This window comes from Dasypus novemcinctus, chromosome 4 (genome assembly GCF_030445035.2).
Source record: "Dasypus novemcinctus isolate mDasNov1 chromosome 4, mDasNov1.1.hap2, whole genome shotgun sequence".
NCBI lineage: Eukaryota > Metazoa > Chordata > Mammalia > Cingulata > Dasypodidae > Dasypus > Dasypus novemcinctus.
In genome coordinates, this window is record NC_080676.1 from 70,232,568 (window position 1) to 70,249,996 (window position 17,429).

The 17,429-nt window shown below is 34.3% G+C and overlaps 1 protein-coding gene across 9 annotated transcripts in view; it reads right to left on the bottom strand.

The window, feature by feature from the left end:
• Window positions 1–17,429, bottom strand: part of ATP13A3 (ATPase 13A3) — an 82,298-nt gene that overhangs the window by 19,533 nt on the left and 45,336 nt on the right. For 8 of the 9 annotated variants that reach the window (XR_011648638.1, XM_058295561.1, XM_058295560.1 and 5 more), the window contains 14 exons: window positions 16,440–16,556; window positions 15,811–15,828; window positions 15,566–15,719; window positions 15,354–15,474; window positions 11,591–11,715; window positions 9,473–9,648; window positions 8,844–8,963; window positions 8,685–8,764; window positions 8,030–8,072; window positions 7,827–7,936; window positions 7,429–7,525; window positions 6,405–6,477; window positions 4,392–4,551; window positions 3,096–3,283 (listed from right to left, as the gene is read on the bottom strand). Coding sequence is in view for 8 of the 9 variants with exons in the window: in XM_058295561.1 (XP_058151544.1) it covers window positions 3,096–3,283; window positions 4,392–4,551; window positions 6,405–6,477; window positions 7,429–7,525; window positions 7,827–7,936; window positions 8,030–8,072; window positions 8,685–8,764; window positions 8,844–8,963; window positions 9,473–9,648; window positions 11,591–11,715; window positions 15,354–15,474; window positions 15,566–15,719; window positions 15,811–15,828; window positions 16,440–16,556 (1,582 nt within the window). In the remaining variant the exon portion in view is untranslated. The remainder of the gene's footprint in view (window positions 1–3,095; window positions 3,284–4,391; window positions 4,552–6,404; window positions 6,478–7,428; window positions 7,526–7,826; window positions 7,937–8,029; window positions 8,073–8,684; window positions 8,765–8,843; window positions 8,964–9,472; window positions 9,649–11,590; window positions 11,716–15,353; window positions 15,475–15,565; window positions 15,720–15,810; window positions 15,829–16,439; window positions 16,557–17,429) is intronic. The other variant, XM_071214688.1, reaches the window with a different exon arrangement.

A 17,429-nucleotide genomic window follows, 5' to 3' on the forward strand; every position in this document is an offset into this window, starting at 1 on the left:
TGTAATCTAAGTATCTATTAAAAATATATAAAAAATATATTAAGAAAAACAAAAACAAAAACAAATCTGTGCTGGTGGTAATTGGGAGACTGGGACAAGGGAATGTTCCTTAAGGTAAAGATTTAGATTCACTTTAGATTCTGCCACAGAGTTAAATGAATGTGAACAAGTCACGCAGAGTTAAATTATTTTACCTATAAAATAAGGGTATTATGAAGTCCTTAGGATAGTGTAGATTTAAGAACTTAAAGGTAAAGTAATATGTAAATTTAGGTTATTACTAAGCTATGCCCTAGTGCATGGCAACAAAGATTTGTTGTTAATGATACCAAAATCTTTTAATGGAACAGCATCAAAATAAGGCACTATAAAGAATTTCCTTCATTTTATTCCTTAGTAAGGGATTAAAAAATAAAACCATACATAGAGTAAATACAAGCACAATATTCGTCCCTGGCTGAAATATAACCTCTTTTTCCTTAAAAAAAAAAAAAAAAAAAAAGTGCTTCCCGAAACAATAACGGGGGTCTTCTGATTCATAAACCCAAATTTCAAGTCTTTTTATTCTTATCTTCCTTTCTCTTACTCAGGTTCACTCTGAGGAAAGTCCACCTTATTCTGTAGGGCTTCTAGGTATCTGACCTGATTCACCAAACTCAGGCATGGCAGATGACCAGGAAAAAGATGCAGAGGCCCTGAGCAGGAAGGACAGTGGCATTCCAGTAAGAAAGACCACACAGACCGAGAAACGGATTGGATTTCACAAGACAGTAAGCTGAAGGACTCAAGAAAGAAACTGCAGCAAAAATTGAAGCCAAATTCTAAGAAATCACATCAAGTTAAATAAGAATGTAAGAATTAAGTGAATGTCATTAAGGCTCTTGGAATAATAGCATAGTCAGTTGAGAAAATATACCTGGGCAAGCTAAAGTTGAAGATGGGTAACCATAAACTGAGATTAGGTTTTACTTACAATCAAATTGAATAGAAGAGAGACTGAAAATGCCTTATACCAAGACCTATATAAATTTTTTAAAATAATAATCTCAAATTAGAGTTAATGCATAATACTGTTTAGATACAATAAACTGGCCAGTTCTAGCAGATCTAGCAGCAGCAAACCACTTTTAGCTGTATATTCTACAGGAGAAAATGAACCTTTAGCTGTATATTCCACAGGAGAGATGAAAATCTCAGGCTGTCTCTACCTTTTCCCCATTCACGTCTGTCTATCATACCATTTACGCTTTACGTCTGTCATTTCTTATTTTCTTTTCTACATTTTTTTTCTTTACCCATCAGTAACATCTACATTCCAAGATCATGAGACTCCAAAGACAGAAAGACAAATAAGAGGTGAAGATTAGCAAAATGTTTATGTCTAATTTATTGTTCCTTCTGTATTTTTCAGGAGGCATGTTTTATGACAGCATCTACTTCTTTTTTATTTATACACTGTATAATTGTGTTTGATGCACACCTACTTCTATTTACCAGCTAACAGAAGAAAGAAGAAAGGTTTTTTGAGTAAGACAGTTCAAACTCCTTTTTTAAATTGCTGAAGTATAACTGAGTATAATTGGATATAGGTTTTTAAAAACATATCTAGTGGTTAACAATCAAGTGCTGGGAGCAGAAGTGGCTCAGATGATTGGGTGCCTCCCTCCTACATCAGAGGTCCCAGGTTTGGTTACCAATGCTTTCTAAAAAGACAAACAGAGAGCAGACAGCGAGTGCAAACAGCGAGGGCAGGGGAGGGGAGGAAGGGCTAGAAATAATTTTTTTTAAAAAATCAAGTGTTTATTATTTATTCAATTAGAAATTAAATGGTAATACAAAATGTAAGTCTTTAATTTTTCTGAAGTTTTTCAAATAATATAAGAGAGGCATTAGAAGTAAGTAAGTAATCTCCTTCTCTCCTTCTGTTTTTTTAATTATTTAAGTATGGATAGAAGATTTACTTAGATCTCTAAAATGAACTTTCCTAATGTGGTTATCTTGCTACCAACCAATCTGAATACCATTTACCATTCCATATAAAGAAAGCATTGTCCTTTGATTCATATTTTTAACTATCCTTGAACATGTGCAATATATCCTTGATTTTTATAAACACTGAACTAAAAATAAAATAAGTTATCAACTTTAAAGATACGATAATAAACATGTCCTACAAACCAGAGTAAAAATAAAGGAAAAATAAGATAATGTATATAGAAATGCTTTGTAAACTCTGACACAAGATAGAGATACTAATGACTGTTACTCTTTGGCATATACCAAAATCTGTGACCTAGCATTTTGCCAACCAGACCACTGACATTTCTTCACAACTCTAACAAAATAACAACTGCTATTCACTCCAAAATACTGCAAAAGTCTAAAGCCCCCAAATGACCAAAAGATGAATTTATGTTCTGTATACTAAAATTAGTATATTCTCAATTTTAAACTGGCAATCTATATACAGTAAACTGATTTTCCCCATTAAGCCTAATTTTGATCAGTCAAAATGCTACCCTATCGCCATAAGCAGATAATAGAGTGTACTACATCTCATTTATTTATCTAGCTTTTTGTGATGGCAAATTTTTTGCTCTAAAATGTGTTAAAATTAATTATGCAAACGAACCTTTTCTTTCCCTTCCTCCTTCTATAGTGGCTCGTAAAAGTAATAGAAAGGAAGAATTCCAGAGATGAGTACCAGTGTCAAGAAATGAAAAAAAGACAGCTGGAATTGTGCAGACCAAACAGATGGAAAGTACAATATCCACTGTTCCAAATGAATGACAGTGAAGACATTTGAAAGGCTCTACTGCAGTGTTCAATTCAAATTCCCTCTGCAATGGGCTGTAGAAATACAAGCTGGAGCTAGAGGTTACTGGTTGTGATAACTAGAATGTTCGGCACTGACGTGGCTTTAATTTTTACAGGGTGAAAACTATCATAAGAATAGAATCGTACTATAACATTTAAATTACTAGGTTCATTCTATTTGTGAAAATCTATTTTGAAAAAGGTATTTATAATTCTACTCTTCTACATTATTTTAAGGAGGGACGCAAGGTAGAAATTACAATTAATGCCAAACTTACAATTCTTGTAGCAAGGTTGCCTGAAGGGTTTTCCTTTTGAAAAGACAATTGCCACTATGAGGTACTGAAAACTGGAGATAAAAAACACTGTGGTATTTTCATAATTTTGTATATTATGTGTATCAAGTTCGGTTTCATTGTAAGATTGTGATGAATTCCCAGATTCATTACTTGTTGTATTACAAGTACTGGAAAAAAAATTTTTTGTTATTACTAAACACAGTACCCATACCCCAGGGAAACCAATTTTTAAAGGCGAGAAATTTTACCTTAACTGCCTGAATCCCAACCATAACATTCTAAAATGTTCAAAAGACAATCTCCCTCAATTAACCAAGCAAATCAAAAATAAAATATTTGTATTCATAAATTCTAAAAAATTACCTTAGTAAATAACTTGTACATTTAATCAATATAAAATGCTGTTGCTATCAGAATTCATAAACTATAAAGCAACCTACCCATATATAAATACCAGAAGCAATTATATATATATATACACACACACACATAAACACACACACGTATATACTTTTTTTTTTTTTTTTAAGTTTTAAAATGTCATCTCCTAAACTGGGGGTAAAAAATTTAGATGTGCAAACATTCTGGGTTTGGAAGAAACACTTAGAGATAAATTCCAACTTCCTGATTTTACAAATAAGGAAATCATGGCTCAGCAGCAGATTAAGAAACAGGTCCAATATTCCCATCTTGTTAGTGACTGTTGTTTTGACCTTGCCTAACCATTATTATGACCTTGACATAGTATACAGACAAATGCAGGCCATATTTAAGTTTTTAATCAAAACACATGTATATTTTTATTTTATTTTTATTTATTTTTAATTGATTTTGTAAAAATGTTACATTTATATATATATGAGGTCCCATTCAGCCCCACCACCCCCGCCCCACCACCACTCACTTCCCTCATCATGACACATCCATTGCACCCGGCAAGTACATCTCTGCACATGTATATTTTTAAATAAATTTTATAGTTTTTTGTTTTTGTTTTTGTTTTTGGTAAGGTACCAGGACTGGGGATTGAATCCTGGACCTCCCATGTGGTAAGCCAGCGCTCAACCACAGAGCCACATCGGCTCACCTGAGTTGGTTATTTTGTTTGTTTGCTTGTTGTTTGATTTTTTTTGTTTCTAGAACGCACCAGGATCCAAACCCAGGACCTCCAATGTGGGAAGCAAGTGCTCAACCACTTGAGCCACATCCACTCCCCCAGACTAATTTTAACATGCATATATGTTGCACATATTGTACACATATTAACTAACTTACACATTATACCAACACTGCTGCTTGACCCAAAAAAACCCCAAAGATTGAAATCCAATGCAGATGAGAATCTGAGACAAAACGGAGAATAGAAGGGTCCCGGATATAAGACCTGAAGGTGGTCTTTGTGCCACAAGTTCCTTCCAGGCAGGATTTAAACTCACTACATTGAGAAGAAAAGAGGGAAAGGTTTATATCTAAGTTAACTTGTCACCAAAAAAAGACAGATTCATTTAGGAACTTTAATAATGTGTCCTTGGTTAAAAAATCTTTAACCAAAAATGTCCAAAATCCAAGCCACAAGTCATACATATTTAAATAATCTGTAAGTAAACAATTTAAGCTTTAAGAAAAAACAAAAAACTAAGCCTCAGGAATAATTTTAGTCTATTACATTCAGAAAAATCACTGGAACAAATAAAAAGACTCTAAATATAAGCAGGTAAACAAAGATTAATCGCCACCCTTATATTTAACTGAGTTCATTATTTTCTGAATCCTTAATTACAAAGCTACAATTAAAACAATACATCTTTCTTCCACTTAAGAGATTAACAAAGGTTTAAAGCAATATAAACAACAGCAACATAAAAAATTGAGGCTTTGATCACTTCTCCACTTTCTCCACTATAAAGTTTCTATTTTCCTTTGTAATTAATAAGTAATTTGCAAAGAAATACTTTGAGACTGTGTATACATCCTGTTTCTCTTCAAACTATCATTCTCTAGTTTTAGCATCCACTGAAGATTGCCTAACACAGAAATTCTCAACTAGGTGTGATTGTGTCCCTCTCTTCTGGGAGATACATTTGTGAATGTTTTGTTGTCATTGGAGGATGCTACCAGCATATAGTGGGCAGAGGCCAGAGATGTTGCTAAGCATCCTACAATGCACAGGATAGATTCCCACAACAAGAATTATCTGGTCCAAAATGTCAAGGCCAGTTGAGAAAGTTTCTTCAGAGTTGTGTCTTTTATACCGGTATAAGACTCTTAAGAATTCCATGGACATTTGCTTAGAGGACAAGGAGCCAAGGAAGCTCCATTTGACTCATCTCACCAAAGAAGAAGCAAGAAACAAATGGTGACCTAAAATTCTGAAGTCCTACACCAATGACCAAATCTCTCTTGTATGATTTTTGAAAACTTTTAAAGTTAGGGGAAGGGGAGTGGTTGAGTGCCTGCTTCCCATGTGTGAGGTCCCAAGTTCAATTCCTGGTACCTCCTAAAAAATAAAAATCAATTATTAAATTTTGTAAAGCTTTCCAAAAAATATTTTTGAAAAAAAAAAAAGCAGCTTTCCCTTCTTTCTAGTGTGGGTGCATGGGTTTTTATATTATTTAATGGGTTTATTCCATTTTCCTCATTACATATATTGATAACATCACCAATACTGTGACAAACGAAACCTTGTGTCTTTTAGAAAGACACAGCATTACTTCTGTAATATTTCTGCCAAAAGTTAATAGTCCAATTCTAAAGAGAATATATCAAACAAACCCATATGAACAAGCCCAAGAAAGGTCAAGGGACTGTTCCAGATTCCTAAAGATTAAAGAGACATGGCATCTAAATGAAATCTGTGAATCTGTACTGCATCCCAGGTAAGGGGGAAAACAGATATCAAGCACATTATTGGGACAATAAACAAAACTTAAATATGGGCTGCAGATTAGATTATAATATTGCATTGACACTAAATTTCCTGATCTTTACAAGTGTACTTAGTCTATAAAAGAAGAATGTCTTTACTTTTAGTAAATATACACTAAAACATTCCAGGGAAAGGGGGCATGATGTTTCTAACTTATTCCCAAATACTTCAGGAAAAAAATGAAAAAACAAATGGAGCAAAATATAAACAATTGGTGACAAAAGAACACATTTATAGGGAATCTGGAGAGGTATAAACTATAATTGTTGCAGCAATTACTCATGTACATTTACTGAAGTTTAATAAGTCACAGATACAGAATTTAAAATGCTTTAAAATCAAGATAGAAGCAAAATACTCACTTGTAAAAACCACTACCAAAATTATTGCAAGATCAATGAAGAGGAACTGGAAGTCTCCAAGGTTACTTAAGATCTACAGAAGTAATTTTAAGAACATAATTAGTTCTCATTGACTATTTTTATACCACTGTCCCCTTAACCCCAGTTTTCACTGGTTTTAGTCTGCTTGCTTGTTTTTTTAACAATAATGGACAGCTTCAAACTGACACAGACCTGCTTTAAAACTGGAAGGAAAAAAAAAAAACCTGAAATACATTTACATTAAAATAAATATAGTATTATATATTCCATTTAATATGCTAGTATGAAAGGAATCTCCTAAAATGCATTCAATAAAAATATTTTTAAAGTTTTTGGCAAAAAGAAAACACCAACTTTTACTCACAATATTTAACACTCATGAAAATTACAATCCTAAAAATTCCTTAACATCTAACATCATCCCTTCCGGTACTTTCTACAAATGTAAAAATGGGATAGTTTCTCAAAGACTCCTTGGGATGTCACCAGTATTCATTTAGAGAAAAATCTACAGTGAGTACACCCCAACTAAAAATTCCAAGAGTACCTATGGACACCACTGTTCTCTGCTTTTTCTATTATTCCAGATGGAATAATGTCCTACAAACTACTGCTGAAACATCTTTTCTTATTCTGTCCTTTCCTGTAAATATATTGCAAAGTTAACTACAACTGTAAAATATGCCTTGACTTGACATTTTGAAGAGTTCTAACAAAGATGTCCGATGTGTGCTAAAGGCAAAAAAAAAAAAGAAAACCATCACCTTTTATTCACAAGGCTTCATTTCCAATTGTCAGCCTTATGGAAACTGCTATTTAAGATTATGATTTTCAATTTGCCATTCAAAATACAGTAAAGTGAAAGTAAATTTAAAGATGCTGCTTATGTCAATTCCATTATTAATGGATATACACTCAATAACCAAACACATATATTCAATATATTAATTTAAAGGTCTTAACATCAAGTGTTATTATCTATGAGAGCAATGTTAGTACTCACGGAATACAGCAGAGTAACACTGAAGTACTGGATAATGCTGTACAAAGCCATATATTTAAACACACAGAAGGAAGTCATTAAAGCAGCACGGCCTTCCCTGTGAAAACAAATGTTGTATGAGAATAAAAACATGTTAAACTCTTCCTCTAAACCACAATAATATCCTGATAGATGAACATCAACATTCAACAGCTGTAACAAAGAGCTTTTCTACCAAAAAAAAAAAAACAGATTGAAGAGATGAGGAGGTGGCAATCTATCTGTTTACTAATAAGTTACAGATCAGATATGCTAATATACCATTAAAACAAGTTCACATTATTTTCTATAATAATTTCCCCCTGTATAATTAGAATAGAATGCAAAGAGAAAATCTGAAAATTTTCCATTTTTCTTACCTGATAAGGTTTGGCACACAGGAAATACTAGGAGTTTTGGAGGTAAAGGGAGATGCCACCGAAGCCTCAAGCTCTGATAAAGAAATGCCTCCATGGGCCCTCTTCAAAGCCTAACAGTTTCAAGAAGAAAACCAGTTGAGTTTTGTGACTGTGATTTAGACTAGATTAAGAAGTATAAAAGTAAATCACAGAAGTATACTTACACCACAATCATTTGCACCATCACCGCACATACCGACAAAGTAACTATGAAAAGATATTTAAGATTTCAATTAATATCTTAAAGTACACAAAATCTCACTTGTTAAAATTCCTCCAATACAGTAGTATAAAAATTTCCCCAGTGGAAATAATGAATTTTTTCTTTACAAAGACCACAGGTATGTTGCTTTGGAAATAGCACCAGCATGCAAATCAAATGACCTAAGTTAGTGTTTTAGTTCTGCCACAATATTGGCAAATCAGTTTATCTTTTAGGGTCTTTGTTTCCTAATGTTAGAGCAAAGAGCTAGGACCTATTTAGCCTTTATTACGCCTACTTTAAGGCTACCAGTACATATTTCTCCATTCAAAAAACTTGAAACTGTTTATTAAAACGATAAAGTTATTTCTGTCAAGATAGAGCAGGTGAGTGAATGAACTCCACTTCATAGATATTACCCAGGGAAGGAAATGTGCATATTATACTTTAGCAAAATAAACAAGCACACTCATGTGTACTCACTCTTTCAAAGAGGCACTTAAAGTCCTTTATCTTACATGTAACAAATACATATACTTGAAATATTACTTTTCAAAGTTTAAAAATGAAACTATAATTCACTAAATAATTAATAATAATAAATTTTAAAAACTTACTCTACGTTTTGTAAAGCTTCTACCAATTGCGTCTTCTGATCAGGTGCCATACGTGCAAATACGGTGCCATGCAACATTAACTGGAAAAAATATTAATTTTTAAAAATCACTGTTCACAATGTATCTGTGTGACTATACACATAAACTCAAATCACTAACCTTAGGAACAAGATCTTGAAAATGTTCCTGTATTACTGAAAATGATTTTCCATTCATTGCAAAATGATAACGAGTCATTTGAAGATCTAAGCTATCATGGACCAATTTAATTGGAAGAGCCTGTGTATAAGATATGCAAAATATTTAGACAGCCAAACCAAGTAACACAATCCTATTTCAAGTATATCTGTTCCAAAACTGTATTTCTTCCATTTCATATTTTAGGTAAGACACTGGAAACTTAAAATTGATTCAAAGTAAAAGGAAATTCAATTTTGAGGTAATATATCTATAATGCTTATTTTTTTAAAAATTTGAGGGTAAAATGTCAACTTCAATTAAAAATGGTGAATGAACTGCTTCACTTAGCACTAATTGCTTAAGCATAACAATGACCTGAGATTCTGGTACTTTAGAGCTGTGGTTCTCAATTGTGGCTTAACATCACAATGTAAAAACTGAGATTCCTAGGTCTACCCCACTTACACTGAATCAGAATCACTAAAAGGTCCAGGCTTCTGTATACATTCAGTTTTCATCTTGTGTTATTTCAAAACACCACTTTTTATTTTTTTCAGAATAAATTCAAACAAGCAAGCTACAAATGGGAAAATTCATCTTAACATTACCTCCGAGTCAACTGGTGATGAACGACTGCACTGTGATAGGGTATCTGTATAATGCCAATTTATTTTGGCAACTTTCCCATCCTTTGGAGGTAATGCTTCAGCAATAATAACTTTATCCTGAGGTAGAATCATTCCACAGTCTCTGGCCACAGAGAGAGCAGTCAACATGTTGTCACCTGATTTTTCAAAATATTTTAAATCCATTAAAATTTAAATGGAAACATAAATATATCAAACAAGTACTTATTGTGGCTCTACTACAGTGTCCATTACTGCGTGGGCAGAATGAGGACAATGCATACTACCTGAGGTGTCTTCAAATAATTCAAACATTTGTATGCTGAATATTTAGAACATTCTCACCCACAATTTTTAAGGTCAAATATAATTCTCAATCTTTTTCAGTCATACCCTATTTATATGTGTGGCAAGGAGCTACATACAGAGCAGGTGTTCAATAAATATTTGTCAAATTAAACAAAGAGTGACTGCACAGTGGTGTGAGCAAGAATATCAAGGGGGGAAATGAATTACAAAAGCAAAGCTACACAAAACAAAGAGGTAATAAGCAAGGTAATAAGAATAGATGTAGAGAGAAGCAAAAGAGACTTCTCAGTATAAGAAGGAAAGAACTGGGAAACGGACTTTGGCCCAGTGGTTAGGGCGTCCGTCTACCATATGGGAGGTCCGCGGTTCAAACCCCGGGCCTCCTTGACCCGTGTGGAGCTGGCCATGCGCAGTGCTGATGCGCGCAAGGAGTGCCCTGCCACACAGGGTGTCCCCCGCGTGGGGGAGCCCCACGCGCAAGGAGTGCGCCCGTGAGGAAAGCCGCCCAGCGTGAAAAGAAAGAGCAGCCTGCCCAGGAATGGCGCCGCCCACACTTCCAGAGCCGCTGACGACAACAGAAGCGGACAAAGAAACAAGACGCAGCAAATAGACACCAAGAACAGACAACCAGGGGAGGGGGGGAAATTAAATAAATAAATAAATAAATCTTTAAAAAAAAAAAAAAAAAAAAAAAGAAGGAAAGAACTGAAGAGAAGCACTGAAGAAACAGAATTAAGTGAAGAAGATATAATCCTTCAAGAGAAGTAGGCAAAGGCTTGGGAATCCCATTGCTATAGAATTGAAGTGAGAGTTATTTCTTCTTCCCAACAACCACACACTATTTCCAAGGGTGTGTCTTCCTGTGACTAAACAGACCCCCTCGGAACACAAAAGCCATATTCTGTCATGGCAAAGGTGAAGGGAAGAGATACAGATGGAAGGAAAGTGCCTTGAAGAAGAAGACATAACTAAGAATTGTTGGGACACTAATAAATTTAGTTACGTTGAGCTATATGATAAAAGTATCCTATTAGATGGATCTGAGTCTAAAATATATGTCTTATTGAACATATAAATGCCACAAAGGAAATATCTTAAATCTGGCTATTTGCCAAGGAAAAAAAAACTTAGAGCTGCCACAATTTTCACAATTAAGGAATAATAATTATCTAATATTATCAACAGTATAATGATTGCAAGAGACTCTTCAAAGTTTAATAGTCAAAGCAAAACAAAACAAAACAAAAAATGGGTTACTTTCACTATTTTAAATACAAGCCATGACAATAAATTTAATATATATAAACTTCATATATATAGATATATAAATATAAAATTCATCCTACAAATACCTAATAAACATTTTCTATTCATCAGGGACAGTTCTAAAAATTGTAGAGGTTCCTAAAATAAGTAAAATATACTCTCAACCCTCACAAATCTTATATTCTAGTAGAAAAAAACAAATCTGCAAATAAAGAACACGAGGCAAAGTACAATAAGTGCTATATGAAATATGACTAAAGAGCAAAAAACAGCAATGTTTACATGTCTATACTGTATTCTTCATTGTTTTATTATAATTTAAACAGTACTTGCTAGATTTTTTTTTTTTTAGTATTACAAAGGTTTTATTCCTTCAGAAAACATTAAGAGCTGAAATAACGCAACATAAGATAAAGCCACTATATAATATGCTTTTAACTAACTGATCATTCCTCGTATTGTACCAAGTAAACTCTAAGAGTCACCCTCAGGTTTTTTTTTCTATGTTCTTTTTTAAAGTCTAACCTGTGACCATAACAGTGCGAATGTTGGCTTTATGCAAATCTTCAAGTACTGCAGGGGTTTCTTGCTTTAATTTGTTCTGCATTATAATTAGTCCCATAAAATCCATGTTGTTTTCAATGGCATCTCTGCAGAAAAAGGGGTTTTAACATATAATGGTTTCATCAACAGAATAAGCAATATTGAGAAAGCAATTTAAAATATTTGTAAATTTTAAATTAAAACAATTTATATGCTGAATAAACACTAAATGTGTACATTTTAATATCTGAAAATATTTAAGTCTGGAAAAACGATTATCAAGAAATACAGTTTTGAAATATATGTTACCTGTTGGAATATGGAAATATAAAGATCATCTAAAAGTATATCTCTCCGTGAGACTAAAACATTTTTAACACTGAGGAATATTCATATTGGATCATAACCAAAGGTGAATAACCATAAGTAAATCTGCTCTTCTTTACTGGTCCCCATCCACAATAACCTATTTTTCCCCCTTTAGGGAGTACTGAGGATTGAACCTGTGACCTCATATATGGCAAGCTGGCACTCAACCACTGAGCTACATCTGCTCCCCTACATAACCTAATTTAAATGTTAGAAAAAGGAAAAAAAAAAAAAAGTGTCACAAGCACATTTAAAAGACTAAAGGATATTCATAATATCTTTGAACAATTCTATAAAAACTGTGATTCTAGAAATGTGACACAAGAACCATTAGCCATCTGAGGCCTCAGGACCCAAAGATGGGTCTTTTAAAATATTAATATATAATATACTTATCAAGATGCTATTTCTTCAAAAAGCTAGATGTCTACTATGCACCAAGCACTATGCTAGGCATTGGGAGGCAAAGAGCATAATCTCTACTCTCAAGATGCTCTCGTAAGAAATAAATATACAAGCAAAGAGATCCGAGTAAAACTAACATATGCTTCAGCACTATAGTGGAGGTATGTTTGGTAATAGTTGGAGTTCTAAGGAATCTCAACCCACTAGAATTATAGCACAAAAACATCTTTCTTAAAATAAGGAAAGGGGACTTAAGGTTAGGGACTGAACTTTCAGATGTGCAAATTCACAATAAAGGTGCTTGAATTATAATAAAGCTATGAAACATAGATATCTTTGAAATATATACTAAAGATACTGAAGAATGATTAAGAAACTTGATGTAAATGTTACTGCTGGTGGTAACAGAAAAAGAAAGCTTTGAAACCTGAAAATGCATTTCAAAGCACAAAGTTGGACCACTGTGAAACTACTAGGTCAAAGTACTTCAGTCATTTTCCTATCAGGCACTAGCTTCTGGCTGCAACTGGTTTCCTAACTCACCTGTGAATGATACAAGCCAAGGAAATCTTGTCCTCCAACTAATGAATGGTACAACATTCAATTCAAAATATAAAGGTTCATGCCAGTGTTGCAGGTGTAGCTCAGTGATCGAGCACATGCTTCATATGTACAAGGTCTTGGGTACGATTCCCAGTAGCTCCAAATAAGTAAGTAAGTAAATAAATAGATGCAGATTTTGGGGAGTGGGTTTAGCTCAGTGGCTGAGTGCCTGCTTCACATCTACAAGGTCCCAGGTTCAATCCCTGGTACCTCCTAAAAAAAAAAGATTCATGCTGTAAGAGAAATGTTATCTACCCTACTTCTGCAGTTCTCATTCAGAAAAACAGGACTGTACCATAAATACTGCTTTACCTTTTTCACTTTGCCTGGAATATTAACAGAATCATAATGGTCCAAAATTTAATCACAGAGCTACTGGTATTATGTTATTTACAAAAAATGAACCTTACACATACATAGATGAGTATTTCTTTAGACTGGATTCCCAGAACTGTACTTGCTGGGTCAAAGTATATGAGCAAATTTAAACTGTGACAGGTACTATCCATTTGTTCTCCAGAAAAGTTTTATGAACTTACAATATGTATTAGCAGTAGCTGTTAAAATCTTCCCAGGCCTTCACTAACACTAAGAATTATTGATCTTTTCCATTTCCCCAGTCTTGTCTGAGAAAAATGATGTCTCATGGTTTATTCTGGTTTGGTTTATTTGGTTTTATTTTTGGTTTCCTGATAAGTATCATCATTTTCTGGCATTTATTGGCCATTTGTATGCCTCCTTCAGAGACTCGAGTTTCTATCATTTGCCTTTTTTTTTTTTTTAAGTTAAGTGGATATGTTTTGTTTTTGTTTTCCTCTGAAGCATATCCCTTCTTGAGAACTCCTCTAGTACATGATGGGGAACCAATTATAAGAATTCTACATAGGAGACTGATAATAGATCTGAGGGTGTTAAAAAGCTCTCTCTGGAAGCAGTGCAGATCACAGATTACAAGGAGGTAATACAGGAGAAAAGAGCTGAGTCCCTAAATTAGAGTCAATGCTGGTAGGAATGGAATGGAAGAGAAAGATATTTATTGAACAGAATTAGCAAGATATCCAATGAATAATCCATACTGCTTATGAATGCTAGTTGCACCATAAAATGCTCAAAATCAGTTTTATCCCCAAAGAATAGGTCTTTATTAGAAGTCACAGTAAAAGCAGCAATCCTTGAATGTGAAACCAATTTTTATACACGAAAGGTAAATAATGTGGTGTTGGCAATGCCATTTGACTTTGAGGGTAAATGGGATATGGGGTGGGAAGAGAAATGCTGGTTGTTGTTGCTCACGATAATCTGACCATTTAGTGCTAGTTACTTAGTTCTGATTACTGGAAAAAAGTGGCAAGTTCATTGGAAAAAAAATTAAAAATACCTGCCATACACTCGATAAATACTTAAGAAATAAAAACAAATCCAAAGAATTATAAGTAAAAACATATATTAATAAGCATTCCATTTTAGGAAATAATCACCATAGAATGAAAGGAAACTAGATAACAGAAATCACCTACAACAAAACTACCTTATAAATGCCACTTGAGCCCTGAATCGCAGCAGAGTTGCAGCCAACACTTAACTCTCCAGTTCATCAGACTCGCCCAGGACAACTAACAAAAGAATGATGATGGAAAACGCCCATCACAAAAAACAGAGACTATCTATTCCTGCAAACAAGACAGTTTCATCCATCTGCCACAATGGATCTAAGCTCCCTCTTAACTGGAAGCAGAATGGGCATCACCATCCCCAAATCCTTAAGATTGAGGAATGAACAGACATAAGGGGGGGATGCAACTATGGACTAAAGTAGACTTATTATTATTCTAATAATGGAAGAACTTGTAACACTGGTATGAAGACAGTGGTCACCAGAGGTTCGGAGGGGAGGGGAAAGGAAAAACAGGTGTAACATGGGACATTTCTGGGACATGGGCATTGTTGTACCTGACATTGCAATGATGGATACAGGTCATTACAAATTTTGTCAAAACCTATATAATTGTGTGGTGCAAAGTGTAAAACAAAATGTCAACAATAGACCATGGCTAGTAGGAATGTTTCAATACATGTTCATCAATTGTAAAAACTGTAGCACACTAATGAAAGATGTTGTTAATGGGGAAAAGTGTTTTGGGGGGAGTGGGGTATATGGGAACCTCCTCTATTTTCAATGTAACATTTATATAATCTAAACTTCTTTAAAAATAAAAAAAAAATTTTAAAGCTAGCTGACATATACCTTTATACATTCATTAAATATTTACTAAATACACAACTACATGCAAATCATTGTACACTACACATAAATAAAAATGAAACGTTATTGGAAAAAAACTGCAGAAAAACCATTCATCAACCTTACCTGTTAATATTCTGTACTTTATGCCATGTTAGTTTTGACTCCAATTTTCTGTGTGCAAGAGCAATCACACGGAAGCCCTGTTTAGTGTAATCTTCTAAAACTTTTTCAAAATCAGCAGGAACTTTTTTTAAAAAGTAAAATACATTGTTAGACTTGCAAATAAAGGCTTATACAAAGAAAGAATATTATTCAAAGCCAATTTATTTTCTTACCTGTTTCAGGTTTACAAAGGCTGGCAATGACCTCAGGTGCTCCTTTCATGTAGGCATCCATTTTCTTTTCCCCTAGTACCCTTGCAACTACACTCATACGTTGCAAGGCAGAAGAGAATGGGAACTGGCGAACAATTCCAATCTCATAAATAGCCTATATAATTCCAAAAGATGCACAAAGCATTTATTATTCCTCAAGAATAAAAACAATATTCTTATGGAAGAAGTAACTATTCTTCACTTACTGGAAGTTCAAACAGCTCCTAAAATCAAAACACACACACAAAAAAATAGAATAAAGAAATAGCTCTAATTAAGTCCATTAATTTATTTGGGGGAAAAAAGTACTTAGGTTTCACAACAGATTATTTGAAGACTAGCAAGAAACTTTGACTACTTCAAAGGCAGGATGCTTCAAGACTCCCTCTCTACCACTTTTCATTTTAAAAAGTATGTTTCTGAATACTTTCAAATTTATTGGTATCCTGAAAATATTAACACATTAAGTACTAAAATAAACTAAAAGGAACATATTAATAAAGAATTTACCAAAAAATAAACCTTTCACAAATTCTTTTTATATATAGGTATACAGATGCAATTTAAAAGCATTAACCATCATGTATGTACAGCATAAGGCAATAATCTGCTTAATAAACAGAAAAAGTAATGGTACTGAGAATTTAATCTAAATGTTTTAGAAAGAATGTCTGCAAAGCACTAGAGGCATAGTTTCTGATAAATGCAGCTAAAAATCCCCACATCTACAAAAGAGTTAAATAAAAGATACATGATGTCCCTACCTAGAAGATTTCAAAGTAACACTAAATGTGAGCATCAACAGTATTATCCAGTTTAAACTGTGAATTCATACCATTTCTTGGTTTCCTGCAGGTATAGATTCAGGAAGCAATTGTTTTGGAGGACGAACCACAGTGGGCATAATTTGATTATGAAGTGCTGTTTCCTCTTCAGTTGCTTCTTCTAGAATCTGAATAGAAAATATTCAACACATTGCTTCATAAAATTCAATTCACTGGTTTAGTTTTCAAACAGAATATGGCCGTTTTAGTGAATTAAAAATGAACACATGGGCCTCCTTTGGAATTTGTGCTCCTGAGTGTGATGGAGTTGGACTCAGATGTGACTTCTCTACCATGCCTCTTCTGCACCTTTTATTCAACTTGTGGTTGGTGCTGGGCCTGGTGTCTTGCCCAGGAGACTTGAATCTCTGGGCTGTCCATGTGCCAGCTGGACTCTTGAGCCACAGCAGTGTTGCAGCACCTACTCTCCAGTTCATTGGACTTACCAGGTCAGTTGACAGGGAGGTGAGGATGGACACCACCACACCAAGGAACTGAGAGTCTACATCTGCGGGCATGAGAGTCCCATCTACCAGACACGTGGGATCAAAGCCCCCTCTCAAATGAGAGGTGGAATGGTCGTTGCCACCCCAGGGTCCTCAGGATGGAGGAATAAAATACAGATTAGAGTGGACTTACTGGTATTCTACTATAGAATTTTTGTGATTCTAGCAGTGGAAGAAATTATATCATTGATGTGGAGGCAGTGGCCATGGGAGTTGCTGAGGGCAGGGAGAGGGAAAAGATATGATATGAGGGCATTTTCGGGACTTAGAGTTATCCTGAATGACGCTGCAAGGACAACTGAAAGACATATATTCTGCCATAACCCACTGACTGAACCATGAAAGAACATAAACTACAATATAAATCATAATCCATGCTGTGTAGCAGTGCTCCAAAACATATTCATCAATTGCAATGAATGTACCACACTCATGAAAGAAGTTGTCAGTGTAGGAGGAGTGGGGGTTGTGGAGAGTGGGGCATACGGGAACCTC